Below are 22,226 nucleotides of genomic sequence, written 5' to 3'. Positions count from 1 at the left end.
AAACTCATGGTTGGTGTTCGTGTCCTCATCTGGTCATACAATAAGAGAAATAATGCAAACACATGCTTGGTGCTGACTGTGTGCCAGGGAGTGTTGTTGTAAGCACTTCATTAATCTCTTCTCTCTCTCTCCAAAATATTATGTGGGAAAAATTTCCACTCTGCTCCTTGCTCCCCACCCCCTAGCCCAGCAGTTTGCTGTGATTTCTTTTTAGTTTTACAAAATTGCATAGATGAGCTTTTTCATTGTATACATAAACATTTATGCACATTTAACTAATTTTTTTTTGAGAACTCCAAACATGGGAAATAGATCTGTTCTGGTTAACTTTTATTGTATAATGGACATCCAGGAAGTGTAGTAGCTTAAGATGACAACATTTAGGTTGCTCACAGACTTACAATCTGGGTAGGGCCCAGCTGGACCAGCTGAAGATCTGCTTTCAAAGTGGCTCATTCTTGTGGTGGGCAATTTGGTGCCGGCTGTTGGCTGGGGTCCTCTCAAGATAGGGCCTCTCCATTGGGGTCGGTTGGGCTTCCTCTTAACGTGGCAGTTGGATCTAAGAGAGTGTATTCCAAAGGGACTGGGAGGAAGCTGCAAGGCTTCTTGTAACCTAGATTCCCAAGTCCCCAGAGTCACTGAGGACAGCCCAGGTTCAAGGAGATTTTACCTCTGTAGTATCAGTCAGAGTTCTCCAGAGAAACAATGAATAGTATCTATCTGTCTATCTATCTAATCTATTGATCTATTTTCATCTATCTATCTACAGGACAAACTGTCTATCCCTCATCTATCTATATATATATATATTTGTATTAAGATTTATTTTTTATTGAAGTATAGTCAATTACAATATGTCAATTTCTGGTGTACAGCATCATGTTTCAGTCATACATATACACACATATATTTGGTTTCATATTCTTTTTCACTATAGGTTACTACTATCTTAAGATTTATGTATGATGTGAATCTGAGATACAAATTTATATCTTGAGATTTATATGTTTATTTTAAGGTATGGATAGTAAAGGTAGTTATTTTAAGGAATTAGCTCATGCAATTGTGGAGGGCGCCTGTCAAGTCTGAAATCTGTAGGGTGGCTGGAAACTCAGGCGAGGGTTGAGGCTGCAGTCTTGGGGCAGAATTTTGTTTTTGGGAAACCTCAGTTTTTTGCTCTTGAGGACTTTCAATGGATTGCTTAAGGCCCATTCACATTGAAGTAAAGGAGTGTAATTTACCCTTTTATCTTAAGTTGACTGAGTGTAGATATCAACTTTTTTTTGGTGGGGGGAGGTAATTAGGTTTATTTATTTATTTTTAGAGGAGGTACTGGGGATTGAACCCAGGAGCTATTGTATGGTAAGCATGCACCCTACCACTTGAGCTATGCCCTTCCCCCGATATTAGCTCTTATTTACGAAACATCTTCTCAGCAACACCTGGGTAAGTGTTTAAGTAAATAACTTGGTACTACAGCTTAGCCTAGTTGACACACACACGAAATCATCATAACCTCTTAAGGGGATGGGGTAGCAAGGATTTTGCTGCTATCTTTTTTTTTTTTTTAGTAGAGGTGCTGGGGATTGAAGTCAAGGACTTCATGCATGCTAAGCACATGCTCTACCACTGAGCTATACCATACCCTCCTTGCTACGATCTTTAATCCACCTCTTGGGGAGGAAAGGGGGACAAGTGGTCTCTTTCTATAACACTACACTTCCCAAGGGTCCTTTCTTCAAGTCTCCGTTCTGTAGCTTGGGGTGGTCCTTGGTGGTCAGGTTAGTTTTTGTGAACAATCATCACACAATAAATGGAGGGAGGCGGCGGAGGAGGAGGAGGAGGTGGAAGTGGAGGCGGAGGAGGAGAAGGGAGACTTAATGACTACGATGGCCACAATGATACACCCCAGTGTATCACTGGGTAGAGCTCAGCTGGACCTTGCCCTTTCACCTTTCATTCTTTAAAAAAAATTCTTCTTTTTTATTGAAGTATAGTTAATTTCAGGTGAACAGCAAAGTGATTCAGTTATACATATACATACATATATGTTTTTTCAGATTCTTTTCCATTATGTTATTATAAGAAATTGAATATAGTTCCCTGTGCTGTTCAGTAGGTCCTTGCTGTTTATTTTATATATAGTTATGAGTATCAATTAATCCCAAACTCCTAACTTATCCCTCCCTGCCCTTTCCCCTTTCATTCTTGATCATGTATTAGCTCGTCGTCCATCTGCCCCTTAGAGGAGCCTCTTAAAAGCACAGATGACGTCTGCTGTGCTTCCTGCTGCCTCCTGGCATCTAGAATAGTGCCTGGGACACAGGGGGTGCTCAGTAAACACACAGCCCTGGCAAAAACAGACTTTTCTCCTCATTTGAAAAAACAAACAAACAAACAAACTGAAGGACAGACAGGGTAAGGCTTCCTGAGATACCCTGCAGAGCCTGACTCAGGTCTCTTTGAGCAGTGACTCTCAAACTTGAGCAAGCACTAGAATCCCTGGGATCTGGTTAAAAGATAAATTCTGATTCAGTAGATGTAATCACGCGCTGATGATCTGTTACTCTGTGATGAACAGCCCCCTCAAAAACTTAGTGGCTTAAAACAGTGATCATTTTATTTTCTCTTAAAATTCTGCATGTCAGCTGGGCTCTGCTGGATGGTTCTGTGGTACCACATGAGGTCACCCAGAGCTGTGGTAACCTGGAGGAAGCACTGGGCTGGACCGGCTCGATGGCTCCCTCTTGTGGCTGGCATTTGACTCTAGCTGTTGGCTGGGAAATCCGCTGGGGCTGTTGATTTACAGGAATAAGGCTTTTCCTTCAGGCTTGGGCTTCCTTATAGTGTGGCAACTGGGTTTTGAGGGCATCTGTTTCAAAAGCAAATGTAAATTTAATCTGCCAGCCCTCTTCAAGGCCCATACTAGCACAGCACTTGCTGACCCCAGGCCAGTCCAGATTTAAGAAGAGAAATTAAGTCCTCCTCTTTCTGGGGACAAGAGCAGAATACCTGCAGCCATCACCTTTGTGAGTCTGGGTTAGAGCCCCAGATTCGACATTTCCTAGGTGCTGCTGCTAATGCCCATGTGGCTGGTCTGAGGAACACAGTTTTGTGTGGCCACTTCTTTGAAGCTCACAGCAATAAAAGTCCCTTTCTTCCCTAAATTGTTAATGAATATCCATGATGTGCCAGGAAGCACAGCAGACGTCATCTATGCTGCCAAGAGGCTCCTCTAAAGGGCAGATGGGCGATGATCAGTTAAACAGTCAAGAATGTTCCATTGATCTATATGTTTTTGTGCCATGGAAACAACGTAAATGTCCATTGACAGAAAGAAGCTGCACTATGTTTATACAATGGAATACTACTCAGCCATAAAAAAGAATAAAAATGCCATTTGCAGCAACAAGGATGGACCTGGAGATCATCATTCTAAGCGAAGAAAGCCAGAAAGAGAAAGAAAAATACCATATGATATCACTTATATGTGGAATCTAAAAAAAAGAAAAGAAAAACGAAGACACTAATGAACTCATCTACAACATAGACACAAACTCACAGATGTAGCAAACAATCTTATGGTTACCAGGTGGTGGGGAAAGGAGGTGGGAAGGGATAAAGGAGTTTGAGATTTTCAAATATTAACTAGTATATATAAAATAGATAAACAACAAATTTCTTCTGTATAGCACAGGGAACTATATTCAATATCTTGTAGTAACCTATAATGAAAAAGAATATGAAAAGGAATATATGTATGTGTGTGTATGACTGAAACATTATGCTGTACACCAGAAATTGGCACATTGTAAACTGACTATACGTCAATTAAAAAAAAATGTACCAGACCATAATAGAGATGTGAGGGCTTCCAGGAGGAGGTAACCTTTGAGCCAGGATTTCCTTTCACTCATGTTGTCTTGTTGAATTACTTCTCTCTGGGGCTGGAGTGAGTTACTGCACCTCTCTGGACCTCTGTTTCCTCTTCTTTCCTCCTGCTTCTCTGCTCCCCCATCTGGCTAGTCCTGCTGCTTCTCATCTATCCTAGGCCTGCCCTGACTCACCTCTGGATGCACCTGTCAGCAGGTGGATCCACCTCAGCAGAGGAAGAAAAGAATCTAGGGCAGAAAATCCAGACTTGCTCAGGGCTCCAGGACCGGCCACTTGAAGCTGGATCAGGTAGGCCTGGAAGGAATGCGGGTGGGGGAGGGGGGTGGAGGAAATTTAGGGCATTTCCTCCAACATTCTATTCGTTGCAGGAGGAATGATTGTCCAAACCCTTTCACTCAGCCGCCTCATCCTTCAAACTCACTCTCATCTTGGAGCCTGACCATGAGGAGACTTCAGGGGGTGCTGAGACCACTTTGGGACAGGATCTGGATCTGGTGTGCCCCCTTTAAGGCTGACATCCCATTTCCTAGATGGGAAGACTGAGCCCAGAGAGGGTCAGCACAGCCAACAGTCAGAGTGAGGGCGGGGTAGAACTCCACTCAGGATCTCCCAGCTCTGCCCTCCCCTATCTGGACCCTGTTCTCTCCTGGACCCTCACAGCCTTACCCCTTACCCCTCCAGGTGCCCTGTTCAGATGGGGCCATTTTATCCCCTGAAACTGATGCGAGTAATCCCCAGCCAGCTGGTTTCTCTGTTCCTGCCCCGGGCAGGCATGTCTCAACCCAGGCCCTGGGCTGCTTGGAGGCAGGACTTGGACTCCTACCAGGCTGTGTGCCCCAGAGGCCAGAGGCTTTGTGTCACTGAGGTTCCTGATTCTGTGTCAAGAAATGGTATGTGACACCTTCCTGGCCCACGTGTGGAGATGTTTGCCCTGCTCACCTGGTACCTGAGCAGCAGTCACCTTTGCCCGCCCCCCACTCCCCACAAGCCCCTCACCCCGTGTGGGAGGGGCTGATCCTCAGAACTCAGCGTCTGCACCATGTGACTCGGAGCTGGTTCCTCTCCAGAGTCAGCTGCCTCCGGTTTTAAGTCTTGGGCAGACGCCAGGCAGGGAGGAGGCAGCCCGGCGTGCTGGGATTGGCTGACTCAGCCAAACCCAGCCTCTCCCCAGTTGAGAGGTCAAGCCAGGGATAAAGACCTCCCAGGAGGAGGGCAGAGGAAGTTGTGTGGGACTAGTTGCTCCAGACAGAAGGTGCCAGGCTGGGCGGCCAGAGAGGATTTGGTCTGGGGCTGGGAGGGACACTGCCCAAGGCTGGGTGGCTCCAGGGAGAGAGCTGGCCCGGGGTGGTTGAGGGGACGGTGGTTTCCTTGTAACCGGAGCCCCTGGCAACCTCCTGCTGATTCAGCTGGGGCTGAATTCGTCTCCTTTTCATTCGTCTCCTTTTCCTTCTTTATCTCTCTGTCTCTGTCTCTCTCCCTTGTCCTCTGGATTTCCCTGGGTGTCCCTCCCCTCTCTGGGTCCCTGTCTGCCCTTCTCTAAGCTCTTCTTGTCCCATCCTCGCCCTCCCTGCCTCTGCCCCTCACTCTCTCCTTCCTCTCCTGCTATCTGTCTCTGCCTCACCCTCCCCACCCGCCCCTGTCCTCACCACCATCCTGTCTGCCCCGCAGAATGCTGCAGATGAGCCTGTCCTGGCTGGGTCTCGGGCCGGTGGCAGCCTCCCTGTGGCTGCTGCTGCTGCTGCTGGCCGTGGTCTCCTGGCTCCTGGCCCGCGTCCTGTCCTGGACCTATGTCTTCTATGACAATGCTCGCCGCCTCCGGTGTTTCCCGCAGCCCCCAAAACGGAACTGGTTTTGGGGTCACCTGGATCTGGTGAGTGTGTGCCACAGGACAGGTCTCAGGGCTCAGGTGGATGGATTTCCGGAGGAGCTGGAAATCGGAGCTGGGGGTCTGGGGTTGGGCTGGGGTCTAGGGCAGCAGAGAAGCAAGGGAGACCTCCTGCCTCACTCCCCAGGCAGGTCCAACCCTCTCCTCTTGGTCCGCTCCACGCCCCAGCGCCTTGCTGTTCTTGCCCTTCCTTACCCCGAGACTGTTTTGGATCATGTTTCTGCCTATCTCCCCACATTAGTGCACATCTGAGGGGCTCTTGGGTGGGCCTCTGGGGGTCCCCTGATGCCCCCGTGTTCTTTACTGCCAGTCTTGAGGCCTCCTCAGGGCCACTGTCTGAGGTCCGTTCCCTGCCTGGTTCATTTCTGTTGACCTCAGGCCAGTGTTTGCTCCTCTTTGGTTTTTCCACTTCCCCCCCGAGGAACTGACCATGACCTCCACCCTGTCTTACCTTGATGGGGCACAGCTGGGCTGGAGAAGACATGTGGGCAGTCCCTCCTCCTCCTCCTCTTTCTCAGGTACCTTCTTTTTCTTATTTTGTCTTCCACCCTCAAGGTACATCAGTGGGCTACAGTGTCCAACTTGGATAAAAGTGGACCGCTCCCCGTTTCAGAAGGAATCACTCTGGCCTCTGCCCTAATGGCCAAACCTCCTGGGAGGGGGCTCCTGGCCCACCTTCCTAGCCTCATTCCAGAGGCCCTTCCTCTGTGCTGTGTCAGTTCCCTATTGCCACAATCACACTTTGGACTTTGTCATCACCTGTAAAGTCACCACCTCCAAAGCCATTGATCTGGAGGTTGCATTCTTTGACCACAACCCTACTTCCTTCCAGTTTCTTTTTCCCATCTTCTCCCATCCTAGACCCTGCCAAGATGTCTAGTTAACCTCTACACCCAAGTCCAACAGCTTCCTTTTGCTCTTACTTCTTTGGACACAAATAGCTTAGATTCTCATCCTTTGTCCATGGGCTGAAGTCTCTTGGCAACTGGGCTTTCCTTCATGGCTCTTTGGAAAACCTTTGCCTTGTGTGAGCTCAACCCACCACATCCTCTGATCTCTTTTCCATGATGATGCTAGAGAAGGTCACAAAACAAGACAGAGGGGTGACATGTAAATCCCCAACTGCCCATTTCCAATGGGCCTCATTCTGCACAAAACCTCCAGTCTGCTCGCTCTGCCATCTCCTTGTGCACAGAGTTGTTTGCATTCTTTGCCTCCATTTCTCTGCTTGCTCTAACCTGCTCCAGTCTGGTCTCCACCTCCATCATGCTCCTGCCATATGGCTGTGACCTCTAGGTCTCTAAATCCCACCGACTCCCTCTGGCCCCATCTTGTCCACCTCCCAGCAGTTCTCTGAGCTTGTGGACCACCCTGTCCTCCTGGAACCTCCTTTTCCTCTTGATTCCAAGACACCACCCTCCCCTGGTCTCCCCTCTACCTCCCCATGGTCCCTCTGTCTCCACTTGGCTCCTTCTTCACCCATGTGGGGCACCACCAGCATCCTAACCCCTTCTCCTTCTCTTTCTCCTGAGGCCACCTTCTTACCCAGGGCTCTAACTCGTAAGTGGACCATGAGTTCACATCTCTCCTGAGCCCAAGGTCATGTGTCCAGCTCCTTCCTTCTCTCCTCATATAACAGTCTCATAAACACCTCATTCCTTGGTCAGAATCTGAACTCGTGGCTCCCTCCCCAATTCTGTCCCCACCCTTAGTCTAGTCTATCCTTCTGGTTGCCCACATCCCATAGTCTGGGGTCTCCAAACCTGCCTCTTTCACCTGTGCATCTGGCCCTAATGCACTGCCTCCACAATCTCTCCTCCATCTGTCCCCTCTCTGCATCTCCTGCCACCCCTGGCCCCATCCAGGAAGCCTCTCCCAGCCTGCTCTCTGGTCTCATCATTGCTACCATTGTCCTCTCTCATCCACTCTCTCTTTAGCCATGGAGATATTTGTTTGAAGTTTAGATCATACCACTTCTGGGCTGAAAACTCTTCAATACCTGCCTATTGCTCTGAAGATAAAGACTAAATGTTTCCTGGCCAGGCCCTGTGGTCCTCCTCAGCCCTGTGCATGTCACGGACACTCTGAGTTCCTGCTTTATCTCCTCAAAGAGCAAGCCCTTCCCACCGCAGGGCTTTTGCTTGTGCTGCTCTTTGGCGTGGAAGCACTTCTCTTCCTGCAGTTACCCAATGAATTGCTCCTTATCCTCCCACTTTCAGCTCAAATGTAACGACCTTCTACAGGCCTCCCTTGACCCCCACAGACCTTGACCTCTGACTTGGCCTTGCTCATATTTACCTAGTGAATTGTCCAATTATTTGTGTATTTTCCATCTCTCCCACTAGATGGTAGATCTGGAGGGCAGACATAATACCTACAGTGGCCCAGACCAGAAGCTAACATACAGCAGGCCCTTAATAAATGTTTGATGATATTGTGCTGGAAGCCTGGGTAACTTGCCATCACCTCCCTTTTTACCCAAGGCCAAAGGCGTAAGCATCCAGCTTCTGTCCTCTTCCCCCCCAGATCAGCTCATTACAGAACAGGATGTCCCAAGGTCATCGTGGAGGTTGCCTGAGATTATGGGTCTTGGAATGTTCTCAGCAAGCCCTGGAGGCAGCAGGAATGTTATAAAGTTCCTGCATTTCTGACTCCCCCTCCATAGGCTCAGCCATGGAGGCTGGACTTGCTCACTCGTCTCTCCTTGAGTCTCTCTTCCTGTGTGACCTTGGTTGAGTCACTCTCCCTCTCTGGACCAGTCTTTTCAAGTACCTCATGGTCCTCAGGGAGCAGGGAGCAGGTCATAATGGTGAAAATGACTTATATTTACCTGCCTGGAGTACCTGGTGGTATTTGTCAGGCTTGGATGGGGCATCCCGAGGGGTTGGGGAAGATGCCTCACTAGTCGGTGACCCACCTGCCTTCCCCTTTTAGAGGATGTGGCCTCTGTTTCTTCATTTGTAAATGGCATGATTGATGGGAGTGTCTACAGGTTCAGGAGCAATAGATAGATAGCTAGGATGTATGGTGAGGAATAGATGGAGAGGATGTCCTAGATAGACGGATAGACAGACAGACAGATAGGATGCACTATGCACAGAGCCTGGCCAGCAGAAGGGGTTCATAGGTGGGAGCTGCTGTCCTGATTGGCAGGCAGAGTTCACATCTGTCCTTTGGGGTCTACCAGGGCTGGAAAGTCCGAGGATTGCAGACCCTATACTATGCAAGGAACTGGAGGCCTTGTGGACCAGCCAGAACATGAAAGGATGTGGGACCAAAACCCAAGGACAAGTCCTGAGGGCACCCTACTACCCACAAACCTTCCCCATGGGGATCTCCTTCTGTGGTCGCCCCTTAGACTGGACCCACTCCCAGGATGAAAAATTTCTGTCTTCTTGAGCCAAGGTCAGCCTCCCTGTGGGCAGAGAGCATCTCTTCTTCCTGCAGTGGCTGCAGGGGGACCTGCTGTGGCTGCTTTTGGGGAGTGATGGTCCTTGCAGGGCTTGAGGGACTTAATTCAACATGGCTACCTGCCCCCAGGGACTTATGATCTGGCTGGGACCCATCGTCTTCCTCACCATTTTCTACCACCCTGGTCTTGCCTGGTCTGTCACCAACACCACAGGTTCCCACATGTGCATGTGGCGGTGGGTGCCATTGCAGCATCCAAGGGTCGTGAGCCCCTCAACTGCCAAGCTTTGGTGCAGCCCCTGTAGGTCCAAAGGCCCCTCCTGCTCTTGGGCACCCTTGGTCATCTTTTTCTTTCTTTCATTTATTTGTCAACCCCTTTCTAGTGTTCTGGACACTGCCTGGGGGTCCTTGGGGAGACTCAGCCCAGGCTCTTCCCTGGAGGAAGTCCCACTCTTGGGCACACAGAATTAGAGACACTCCTAATCCTGTGTGGTCAGGGTGGGTCTGACAGAGAGACAGGGTCCAGGGGAGCCCAGAGAGGAGGCAAGTCTTCTACTGTTGGGAAGGCCGGAGGCTTCTTGGAGGAAGAGTTGTTGGGAGAGAGTCTGGGATCATTAGTAAGCATTTTTTAAGCAAAGCAAAGAAAGTGTATTCTGTGGAGAGGATACTCACATTCAAAGCCTGGAGGTGAGAAGTGAGCACCTGGCTTTGAACCACAGGAAGGAGCTCAGTGCTGCTAGAGTGCTGCAGGGGAAGATAAGGCAGAGAGGAGTAGGGTGAGCAGGACTTCGAGACCAGGTAAAGGCAGGGGATTGATTCTGAGAATGATGGAGCGCCATGGGAGGTGTGGAGGTGAGAACAGAGACGGGGAGTTGGAGAGACAGAAATAGGGGCAGAGAAAGAGAGACATACAGAGAAAGAGTGAAGGAGACAGAAAGGACACATAGAGACATCAATGGAGCAAAAGAGACATATATATATACACACACACACACATATATATATATGTGTATATATACACATAGATACAAACACATCTATCTGTTTATCTGTTTATCTACCTACCTATCTATCCGTTTCCATCCATCCACTCATCATCTATCTACACATCATCTAATCATTTCTCCATCCATCCATCCGTCCATTCTCTCTATCTCTATTTCTATCCATTTCCATCCATCTATCATCTCCCCACCCATCATCTAATCATTTCTCCATCCATCCACCCATTATCTACCCATCTTTCTATCTAACCATTTTCCATCCACCCATCATTTATCTGTCCACTTATCATCTATCTACATCTATCATGTCTATCCATCCATCCACCTATCATCTACCTTTTTATTCACCCATTATCTATCTATCTATCTATATAGAGAGATGAAGAGAGTGAGGGGAAGGGAGAAGCACACAGATAGACATGGAAAAGTTGGCGAGAAGTACAGATCTTTGATAACCCAGGCAGGAGGGGAGATGGGGGATAGTGAGTGTGGTGGGTATGGGATGCAGTGGGCAGTTGTAGTTCCTGAGGCCCCCTGCCAGGCCTGGTCTCATCCTGACCCATCTCCAGGCAAAGAGCAATGAGGAGGGCTTGCGACTGATTGAAGATCTGGGCCACTACTTCCGCGACATCCACCTCTGGTGGATGGGGCCCTTCTGTCCCATCCTGCGACTTGTCCACCCTAACTTTGTTGCTGCTCTGCTCCAGGCCCCAGGTATCTCTCCCAGGAGCCCCAAACCCCAGCTTCTCTCCTTCCCCTGCTCCCAGCCCTTCCCACTCCTGAACAGACCAGGTTGAGCAGGGGAATGGGCAGCATTGACAGAGACCTGCTGGATGATCCTGGGCAGGCCTCTGGTTCTCTCTTGTTGCCAAAGTCTCTTTAAGTTTTGAGTAGTGGAAACTCACACTGTTTAGAAAGGGAATCTATTGATTGAAAAGCTCAGGGAGGGTTGTCTTCAGGCATGGCTGGATCCAGGTTTTAATAATGGTGTCTCAAGGCCATGTAGCATACTAAAGCTTCCCTCTTAGCTCTGTATGTTCTCTAGCTGCCTCTAGCTGCCTCTGATGGGAGGGACCCTAAGCTAGAAGGTGATTTTGGGGAGGGATGTGGCCAGAGTATTGTGGGAGAATACCACCAGACCCCAGGTTTCTAACTGTATCTAGTTGGGTGGAGCTCAGCATCTTAGGGGTACAGCATCCTCTGGTCTCTTTAAGGACAGAGGAGTCTGTTGAGCCCCAACACCTAATGCCAAGTGTAGGGTGGAGGAGGGTACTGAGGCTGTCTATGTCACACCTGGGCCATCTCTGGGACATTAATGGAACTGCATTGAAGTCCTGTCTGGGGCCCATCTGAGGGACATGTGGGACATGCTGAGGTGTCTCAGGCCCATGTCAGAGCTGTGCCATGTCAGGGCATGTCATGCATGTTGCTTCATGTTACATTTTAACATATGTTGGGGCTGTGTCAGATATTCCTGGAGATGTCAGAGAGTGCTGGGGCAAAGTGTCCTAGGTTCCTGTTAGGCATTTTGTAGAGTGCTGGGCTGTGCTCAGGTATTTAGAACATACTGGACCATGTGGGAGACATGTCAAGGCATGCTGGGACATGTTGTGCCATGTTAGGGTGCATCTGAGCATGTAGGGATGTGTCTATGGGTTCTGCCTTTGCTCTACTCTGTGCTGCAGCCTGGTCTGGTCCCCCCTCCTTCCTGTTTCCTCTGCCCTTGGCCCCATTTCTGCTATGCTGGGCTTGGAAAGGAAATGCAGACTCCTGGCTGGGAGCCCCCATCCTCCCCCGAAAGTCCCTCCCCTCCCTCTCTCCATGGCCCCTGATGTTCTGTCTCTCATGTCAGCCACCGTCGTACCCAAGGATATGTTTTTCTACAGCTTCCTGAAGCCCTGGCTGGGTGAGTAACTGTGAGTGAAGGGGGCTGGGGACACCTCTGGGCCCAGGGGAAGAGGCTGCCCTTTCTCACTCCCCGTGGCTGCCTCTGCTAGGGGATGGGCTCCTGCTAAGTGCCGGTGACAAGTGGAGCCACCATCGCCGCCTGCTGACACCTGCCTTCCACTTTGACATCTTGAAGCCGTATATGAAGATTTTCAACAAGAGTGCAGACATCATGCATGTGAGTTTCTTGAGCCCCTCTGGAGCCCTGGGAAAGGAGGAGTGGCCTCGGACACATATGGTCTAGAATCTTGGCTCTGCTGGAGGGCTTTGGGGGTCACTGATTTTCCTCTCCAAGCCTCAGTTTCCTCATCTGTAAAACCAGGATAATAATCCGTTCTTAAAGGATGATCAAGATGATGTAATGGAGTCATATTCTTGGCACACAGTAGATGCTCAGAAGGCTTTAGTTTCTAGTATACCTCATGAAACTCTAAATTCAAAACAGTAAGCTTGAAGATTGCATAGTGGTTTTTTCTGCATTATATACCACTTTAAAACTCATGGACTTGAATTAGCGTTTATTACTGTTCATGAGATGATGAGTCAGTTGAATTGTTCCTGCATCTTGGCTGGAATCACTCACATGTCCATGGTCATGGATGGGTTTGGTAGACAGCTCTGCTGCACCAGCTTCAGCTCTGACACACGTTTGGGGCTTGGCCAGCTGTCAGTTGGTCTAGGATGGCTTTGGTGGGACAATGGACTCCTGTATTTGTCCCTCATCCTCCAGTAGGCTCGCCTGGGCTCAAATGAATGGTGAAGACTGGGCTCCAAGACAGCGGGCAGAAATGCGCAGTACCTCTTGCAGACTAGTTTCAGATCTAGCACCCTGTGGATATACCTTCTGTTGACTGAAGCAAGTCTCATGCTCAGCTCAGATTCAAGAGGTGGAGACAGAGGTTCCACCTCCTGATGAAAGAGCTGCAAAATCTCATTGCAAAGAGTGAGGGTATAGGGAGGGACGAAGGAACGAGGACATGTTTGCTGTTGTCTACCACTGTGATACTGATGAAGAGGATGATGGCAGCTAACAATTACTTAGCACTTACTGCATATCAGAAACAGTGTGCCACTTCCATGGCATATGCTGTCTAACTTAATTTTCACAGCCCTATGTGTAAGAGTGGATTATAGTTGCCATATTATAGATGATGGAGTGAAAGATCAGACAGGTTAGAGAGCTTGCCCAAGATCACACATTAGTAAGTGAGCTATGTGTGATGGAGCAGGAATTTTAATTTGGTTTGCCCAACATCAATGCAGGTCATCTTAACTGTTACTGAAAATTTGACAGTGGAAAAGCCCAGTGGAAAGCAATGAGATGACCGAAGGCACACAGAGCATAGGAGGCAGATCTGGACCTTCAACCCAGGTCTCCTGACTCCCAGCTGTAGGCTCTTCCTGTCTTGATAGTAACAGCTTCCAGTCCCACTCAAGCCTGGTCTTCCCTGGGGATGGGTGTCTAGGGTAAGAGGACCAAGATTTGGGGGCTAAGGGAGTCCATCTAGGTGGTTGAGGTTGGGGAGAGACTCAGAGGAGGGAGGTCTCAGCCCCAGCTCTGCTCTCTTCTCTGTCTAGGCCAAATGGCAGCGCCTGGCCTCAGAGGGCAACACTCGTCTGGACATGTTTGAACACATCAGCCTCATGACCCTGGACAGTCTGCAGAAATGTGTCTTCAGCTTCGACAGCAATTGCCAAGAGTGAGTGTCAGCCCAGGGCCTGGGAACATAAGCCATAGACCCAAGGGAGTAGATGGGGGAGGGAGGACTGACCAGGGCAATCAGAAGGGCCTTCCTGGAGGAGGTGGGTCAGAGCTGGACATAGAAGGACAGAGAAGGGAAAGAGAAGGAGCGATCCTTTCCAGTAGGCAGAAATGTTTGATAAAGGCCAGGGGGCTAGGATGAGCAAGGTGTGTGCAACAGTGTGGAGACGCCTTGGATGTGAAGTTGGAGGAGTGCCAAAGAGGACATGAACTTTATCCTGAGGTTTCCAGGGAGCCATGGAAGGTGTTTGAGCAGATGAGGGTCATGGTCAAAGCTGAACTTGGTCATGTGACTTGAGAGAAGACTGGCTGGTGTGTAGACACAGGAGGCAAGGAGACCACAGAGAGGAGGAATCTTGAGCTTGGTGGAGAAAATGGGGCAGGTTTGGGAGAAACTGAGGAAGAATGGCAGGGCTAGATATTGTGTAGGAGAGAGGAAAGATGAGCATGATTCCCAAGCTCTGCCCTGTGGTCTAGGACATGTGGCAGCTCACAGAGATGGGAGGCAGAGAGAGAAGCATGATTGGAGGACACTCTTTTCTGGATGGCATGTGGTCCTGGTTACTGGCTGGCAGGTGCTCCCAAGGTTCCCTGTGTGTTAAGAGGTTGCTTCCTAAGGCTCTCTCTGGTTGGACCCTGTAGGAAACCCAGCGAATATATTGCCGCCATCTTGGAGCTCAGTGCCCTTGTGACAAAAAGGACCCACCAGATCTTCCTGCACATGGACTTCCTGTACTACCTCACCCCTGACGGGCAGCGCTTCCGGAGGGCCTGCAACCTAGTGCACGACTTCACAGATGCCGTCATCCAGGAGCGGCGCCGCACCCTCACTAGTCAGGGTTCCCATGACTTGCTTCAGGCCAAGGCTAAGACCAAGACTTTGGACTTCATTGATGTGCTCCTGCTGGCCAAGGTCAGCTTCTCTGGGATCTAAATTCAAGAAGTAGACTGGGCCTTGAATTCCAATTTTAGATCAAAGAACTTGGACTTGATCCAGAGAGTGCTAGGGAGTCATAGAGGGTGCTTGAGGAAGGGAGGGGACAGGTCAGAGATAAGTTTTTGACAGGACTGTGCAGAAGGCTGCCTGGAAGGAGTAAACAGGAAGAAGGAGACCAGGGAGGGGGCCTGTGAGCTGGGCTCTGGAGATGAAGAGGGAAGGATCCTGCTTGGATGATGGAGCTTCAGGGACAATTTCAGGCTAGACTCAGGTGTCCTTAGAGCTGGTGTGATTTTGGGGATCTTGCTTCCTGTCCAGGATGAAGATGGGAAGGAACTGTCAGATGAGGACATCCGAGCCGAGGCTGACACCTTCATGTTTGAGGGTGAGTGTCCCAATGTGGGATTACAGAAGAGGCCAGGGTCTCTTCATCCCAGGGACTTGGTGCGTGGGCCCTGGATCATCCCATCTCGCCCAACCCTTCCCATTTCCTTGTGGGAGGGCCTTAATGGAGGGTGCTGTCCATCCTCTGATGCTAAAGTAGACCCACGCCTGTCTGTCTGCTCCTCAGGCCATGACACCACAGCCAGCGGCCTCTCCTGGATCCTCTACAACCTTGCAAAGCACCCTGAATACCAGGAGCGCTGCCGGCAGGAGGTGCAAGAACTCCTGAGGGACCGTGAGCCTAAAGAGATTGAATGGTGAGTGCAAGTCCTCATGGCCTTTTTCTGAGCCCCTCTCATGGGCTCTGCTCCCTGGCTGGGGAAGTAGAAAGATCTCTTTGTTGATTCTGTCATTATTGCTTAGTAGGAATAGGAGCAGAGCCCAGAGGCAGGGGCTGGTACCTAGTCTGAATAGCTGGGGAAAGTTTGCAGGCTTCTGGGATAGAAAGATCTAAGTGTCCGCATGAATGCTGCACTGACTTGCTATGTGACTTTAATAAAAACCAATTCCCTTTTCTGAATACCGCTTTTCTCTTCTATGGGGGTTGGGTGGGGTGAGGATCTCTCCCTTACAGTGCCACTTGGAGAACTGTGACAATGTGTGTAGAGCAGATGCCATCTAGTACATGTTCAGTATATAAACTTCTTCTCACCTCCCTTGCTTTTCTCCCTGAAGTTGCATTTTCTCCAGCAAAGACCCTTATTTCTCTTAATTTTTGCTCTTTTCTCTAGTTCTTACCTAAGAGTCTACTCCAGGGATTCACAAGAGATCTTTGGGGGTAAAAAATTCTATCCATCTTTTTGTTGAGTAAACATGTCTATACTGCTCCTTTCCCAACTCACGGTCTAGTTCCATTCAAGTCCTACATGGACAAGGCTGGGCCAGAGAGGAAAGGAGGTGAGGACTGATAGTGAAGCACTGAACATGAATTCACCACCCTGAATGTGGGTAGTGGACAGTGGCCAGGCCAAGGGGGCAGCTTGTGCAAAGGCCAGGATGGAAGCATGCAGGAGTGAGCCTGAAATGTCTGGGATGGGGTAAAGGTGGCTGGATCCTTGTGAAATATACAGTGTGAGGATCAGAGAGGCCCCCAGTAAAGCTGGAGCTGTTAATGGAAGCCCTTCTTGGAGTGCTTTGGAAACCACGTTAAAAGTTTTCAAAGGTGTCAGTTCAAGTCCTTTGGGGAGCCAATACTGAATAAAAGATAGACGTGGCAGGGATGCTGCCATGAGGAGTGTGTAACACTGGACAGAAATGGTCAGGCAGAAGAGGCCCACTGTGTTCAGTCTTTGACTACGGGCTGCCCAGGAAAGTGTGGCCTTGGCTTGAAGTCTGTGGCAGAACCCAGAGGCCCTATAGCTGGAGGTGGTCAGCTAATGGCACTCCTTGCAGCTATATGGCAAGTTCTTTCTTGAAGGGAGATCTATGACTAACATTGGAGGGCAATGGGGAGCCATGGGAGATGTTTGAGTAGGGGAGAGGCAGGGCAGATATGAATGTTAGAAATATCTCCTTGCAGCTACAGGGGCAAACTGGAGGGGGTGAGCTGCAGTCTGAGGGTCCAGAGGGGAAGGTTCTGGGCCAAGGACTGAAGGATGGAGAGGAAGTGTTGGACTGGACAAACATTTTAGAGATAGTGCCCTCAACTTCAAGGCTTTGCTCGGCACAGCAGTCCTGTGAGGTAGAAAAATTTTTTTTGATTCTCCCAACTTCAAAAAATTATGCACTCGGTAAAAATCCAAATAGTACAATGGACTTTACAACGAAGCCTCCTCCCACGCCCAGATTTATTGAGAAATAATTGACATATAACATTATGTAAGTTTAAGGTGTACAACATGATGATTTGATATATGTATATATTGTAAAATGATCACGATAAACTTAGTTAATACATCCATCACCTCACATAAGCCTCTGTCATGCCAGTATCCTAAACCCATTCCCTTCCTTCAATGGTTTCCTCTGTCCTTCCAGACCTTGTTCAGTCTATACCTACATTTATCGGTTCAGTCTCTCTCACCTTATTCATTCTGTCTTGTCTCTCTACAACTGAGAGTATATGCAGAGCATTCATGCATGCATGTTGACAAGATAACTTCAAGTTCCTTTCTTAAGTTTCAGAAAATTAAATTTGAATTGCAAAGTCAATAATGAGAATGGTTTTTTTCTTTTGACACAACATGAAACATCCTGCATCACATTAGGTTATTACAGTTTAATATAAATACAGACACATTTGGTCACTTGTTCTTTTCACTCAATAATCTGTCTCAGCAGTCCTTCTCACTGAGGGTAAATAGCATTGCTTTATTTACCTAGGATGCTTCTGTTGGGGACATTTATGTAAACATTTTCAATTATAACAGATATTGCCAAATTGCCTTTTAGCATCTCTGTATTGATTTACCCTGCAGGGTGTGATGGACTAGTTGATCTCTATATTTCCCTTTTTGATAGCTGTATAGTGTTCCATCATATGGATAGACCATAATTTCTCTAAATATTCCCCTATCAATGGACATTTGTATAGTTTCCAGCCTTTTGCTATAATAAACATGATGTAGTGAAAATCTATTTAGCTTATATGTATGAATGTCTCTCTAGGACACATTCCTAGAAGTGGTGTTATGGATCAAAGACCATTTGAGTTTTACAATTTAATAGCTCTTGGAAAATCTGCTCCTACAAACAGATTTTGAGAGTGTCAATTTCTTTGTATCTTCACTGATAGCATGCATTATAAAACATAAAAATTTGCCATTCTGCTAGGTGAAATATAATACTTTGTTACTTTAGTAAACAGTACTTTAAGTATGAGTAAAGTTGATTACCATTTTCACATTTTAAACAACCATGCATGTTTCTTTTTCTGTGGAGTTTCAGTTCGCTAAATTTGTCTTTTTTACTTTGAGGTTTTTTTCTAGTTTTTTTTTCCTTACTGACTCATTTAAGTATAAAGAAATTATATTTCTTTAAATATAAAGAAAATTAGTTCTTTTCTGTTATGCAAGAATTAGTCCCCAGATTGTCTTTTGACTTTATTTTCATTTTGGTTCATTTATTTGTAGTCAAATTTATTAATTTTTGTCTTTTACAGTTTCTGTGTCTTTTTAAAAATCATTCTTGGAAAAGCCTTTCATACTGTGAGATTAAAATGTAAAACTCTTGTTTGTTTTCCTCTAATGGATATATTTATTTAAAAAAGATTTTATAAAAAATTTAATTTTATTTATTTAATTTTTTATTGTTTTAAAATATTTAATCCTTTGTTCCATATGAAATCTATACTGATATAAGTACTGAAGTAGGCATCTATTTTTTTTCTCCAAATAGCTACCTAATCGTCCCAGCAGAATTTAAGTGAATATTTTGTATTTGTCTTAGGATTCTAAATAATAGCTTCACAATAAACTACATTTATTTATATGTTTGGGTCTATTTCTGAACTCTATTCTGTTCTATTTAGTTATATATTAATACATAAGCACCAAGCAGTCTTCATTTACCATACTTTAAAAAACATTTTCATATGTGACAAAGTTGGTCAGTCCTACCTCACTGCACAGCTTTTACAATTTTTCTCTTGCATCCTTGTTTTTCCATTTGAATCCTCAGGATCAGTTTGGGTAGTTCAAAATATATTCTTGAAATTTTTAATTAATTAGGATTTTGGACCTCAGTTGTCAAGGATGGAGTTGATTGTGCTCCTCGACACATGATTAATTGTCATCATTTTCCCATTCAAAACTTATTCATTTCCAGTCATCCCAAATCTTCACGTCCAGTCCTCCAACGATGTGATTCTAGAGAGCCCAGTCCTTTTGTTTGTATAATTTGTTGTTCTGAGTGGATGCATTTTAAAATTCACAATTATGTATTACATCACAGATTTCATGATGGTTCTTACCCTTTTCAGAAATGTAGCGCTATGATTTTATTAGACATCCATGGTTCCACGTCCATTTAGATAATTACTTTGAAGCATCATAAACTTTCCTCTCCAATCCCTTAGTGCTGGATATCCAGGCTGCTTCCATCTCATCACTGCAATGAATGTCTTTGTGTATGTGACTTTATTCACCTGTCTGAGAATCTCTCTGGGATAGAAACCCAGGAGCCAGTTTGCTGGACTGTAAATCACACATTGCCTTTCCTTGACCACGCTGATGTCCTCCCGTGTGGTGGTCCCTGTCCACACCTCCACATATCAGTGCATATCACTCTACCCCACACCCCAGCCACTCCTTACCAGTACCCACCTTGTTAATTCTCACCCCGAATAGATGTGAAGTAACATCTCACTGCTATCAAATTTCCATTTCTCTGAAAATCAGTGACTTTGAGCATCTCTTCATGTTTGAAATCTCCATTTGAAATTCCATGAATTCCTAGATGGTGTCCTCTGCCTACTTTTCGCTTAGAGACCTGTCCTCTCTCTTGTTGATTTGCAGAAACTCCTTGTATATTCAAGATAATTGTTCTAATATCTGAACATTTATTGCAGATATCTCATCTGAATGTTAATTTGGTCCATGGTGTCTTTTATTAAAAAGAAATCCTTACTTCTGTGCATATTTATTCATTTCTTTTTGTCTTCCAGCTTGTGCTTTTGGGGTTTTAAGGATTCTTTCCTACTCCTAAATCACGGAGATGCTTCCTACATTATCTTTTTTTTTTACTTCATGGTTTTACCTGTCACATGTAAGAGGGGACACTACTTTGTATATGGAGTAGATGAGGATTTGGGGTTTTTTTATTTCTACATCACCAGTTATCTGCATACCTTCTACCAAACTATCCATCTGCTGCCCAGGGTTTTCTAGGGCTTCTTTGCCAGATGATGTTCTTACATATTCATGTACCATCTTCGAGCTCTCTCTCTCTCCATGGGTCTGTTTTCCTGTTCTTGCAACAATACCACGCTGGTTTTTTTTTTTTTTCATTACTACACTTTTGTAGTAGGTCTTACTATCTGGTAGATTGGATTCTTCTTTGATCTTGTATTTTCAGATTGACCTAGTTCTTGATGAACTTTAATTCAAATTGAGTAAGATTACTAAGTTCCCCCTGCCCACCCAAAGAAACCAAACTAAAATTTTTATTGGATTACATTGAATATGTTGATTAATTTAGAAAGAACTGACACCTTAATAATATTAGGTCATCTCACCCTAGATTGTGGAGTAGATCTTACTCATTCCAATAACCTTATAAGTCCATGACAGAGATTCTTTTTTTCATTTTAAGCTATTTATATAATTCAAAAAGCTTTTAAATGCAAATATATTAACACTTCAAAGGATACCCTCTGAAATGTTGTGTTTTGCTCAGAAATGCTTCTAAAAATACCAGGCTGTTTTCTTCTAGTAACTTCTGTGGTTTTGATATTCTAATGCCTAAATCTTTGATCCATCTGGAATTGATTTTGTTATAGGAGTGAGGGACAGAGGGAGGCAGAGAGAGGGTCTCACAGGGCAGCAGAAGGGCTTGGTGGGGGGAGTCTCTGTTTTTGCCCCTGGATAATTGTCATGGGGGTTCCTTAGGGATGACCTGACCCAGTTGCCTTTCCTGACCATGTGCATCAAGGAGAGTCTGCGGTTGCATCCTCCAGTCACAGTCATCTCCCGCTGCTGTACCCAGGACATTGTGCTACCAGATGGCCGGGTCATCCCCAAAGGTACCCAAAATGACAAGGGGAGGAAGGTGATGGCCCTATCAGCTGAGACCTTGTCCTGACTGTCCTCTCCTCCCCAATAGGGAACATCTGTGTCATCAGCATCTTTGGGATTCATCACAACCCGTCAGTCTGGCCGGACCCTGAAGTGCGTCCACCACAGGGGAAATCAGACATTCCCCCCTCCACTCTATCCACATCTGTCTTTTTTAGGGGTGTCTGGGTATCCTGAGAAAGCCCACCCAGCAGCCCAGCCTCTCTCTGCCTCCAGGTATACAATCCCTTTCGCTTTGATCCAGAAACCCCCCTGAAGAGATCACCTCTGGCTTTTATTCCCTTTTCAGCGGGGCCCAGGTAAGGCCAGCGCGTGTGTGAGGCGGGGTTGGGGTGAGGATGGTAGTGGGTCTCAGGGAACATGGAAGCCCACCTAGGGGTCTCAGGCACGGTTAGACTCCTTCTCTAACCCTGCAGAAGGGGATGGGTGTCCCAGATGGTTTCTGGGCATGACGAGACCTGATAGGGGTCCCAGGTGCAGTCATCCCCCATCATGCCACAGGAACTGCATTGGGCAGACGTTTGCCATGACTGAGATGAAGGTGGTCCTAGCGCTCACGCTGCTGCGCTTCCGCGTCCTGCCGGATAAGGAGGAGCCGCGCAGGTTGCCGGAGCTGATCCTGCGCGCAGAGGGCGGACTTTGGCTGCGGGTGGAGCCACTGAGCGCAGGACAGCAATGATCCACTACCTCCTGGCCTGGGATCCACGCTGACATGAAACACCTCACTTTGCAGATTCCTAGGAATAAAACTGTGCTGTCACCCCTGCCTGAGCCTCATCTAGAACCAGCAGGGGGCCCTTGGGGCCTGTGAGGATCCAGGGTGGTGGCGTGGCCTGTGAGGATCCAGGGAGTGAACCTGGGGGACGGGGTAGTGGGGGATTGATGTGGAGCTGAAGCTCCATCTTGTCCTTGTCCACGAGGACAAGACTACTTTTTAGGGAAGATGAAACAGAGAGCTAGATGCAGTCAGGGTCAGATGACCCTGGATCCACCATTCCCTGCAGTTATACCACCAAGGTCACCATCCCAGTCTGCCATCTACTAGCTGTTCGGCTTAGGGGAAATCGTTTACCTCTCTAAGCCTCAGTTCCTTTATCACATAATAGTAGCCACCTTATTGTGCTGTTGTGGAGTTGAATAAGCAAGCATGCGCAAAATGACTGATTCTGTATCTGGTAAGCATCAGTACTCAATAAGAGTTAATTTCCTC

General features: G+C 47.2%; 1 protein-coding gene across 2 annotated transcripts; it reads left to right on the top strand.

The window, feature by feature from the left end:
- The first annotated feature begins 5,103 nt into the window (after window positions 1–5,103).
- LOC102526777 (cytochrome P450 4F2-like) lies at window positions 5,104–21,776 on the top strand. Of its 2 annotated transcripts, XM_072947469.1 has the most exons (14): window positions 5,104–5,146; window positions 5,563–5,764; window positions 6,335–6,493; window positions 10,764–10,908; window positions 12,047–12,100; window positions 12,192–12,319; window positions 13,720–13,841; window positions 14,546–14,816; window positions 15,159–15,225; window positions 15,412–15,541; window positions 20,831–20,964; window positions 21,045–21,109; window positions 21,233–21,315; window positions 21,518–21,776. In XM_072947469.1, exons 2-14 carry the CDS (start codon window positions 5,564–5,566, stop codon window positions 21,693–21,695), a joined length of 1,737 nt encoding a protein of 578 aa, XP_072803570.1. In that variant the 5' UTR covers window positions 5,104–5,146; window position 5,563; the 3' UTR covers window positions 21,696–21,776. The 2 variants fall into 2 exon arrangements, with proteins under 2 accessions (XP_072803570.1, XP_006218380.2); XM_006218318.4 differs by lacking the exon at window positions 6,335–6,493.
- The last annotated feature ends 450 nt before the right edge of the window (window positions 21,777–22,226 follow it).

This window comes from Vicugna pacos, chromosome 22 (assembly GCF_048564905.1).
Source record: "Vicugna pacos chromosome 22, VicPac4, whole genome shotgun sequence".
Lineage (NCBI taxonomy): Eukaryota > Metazoa > Chordata > Mammalia > Artiodactyla > Camelidae > Vicugna > Vicugna pacos.
The sequence above is the reverse complement of the archived record's forward strand: the minus strand, read 5'-3'. Positions and strand labels throughout refer to the sequence as shown.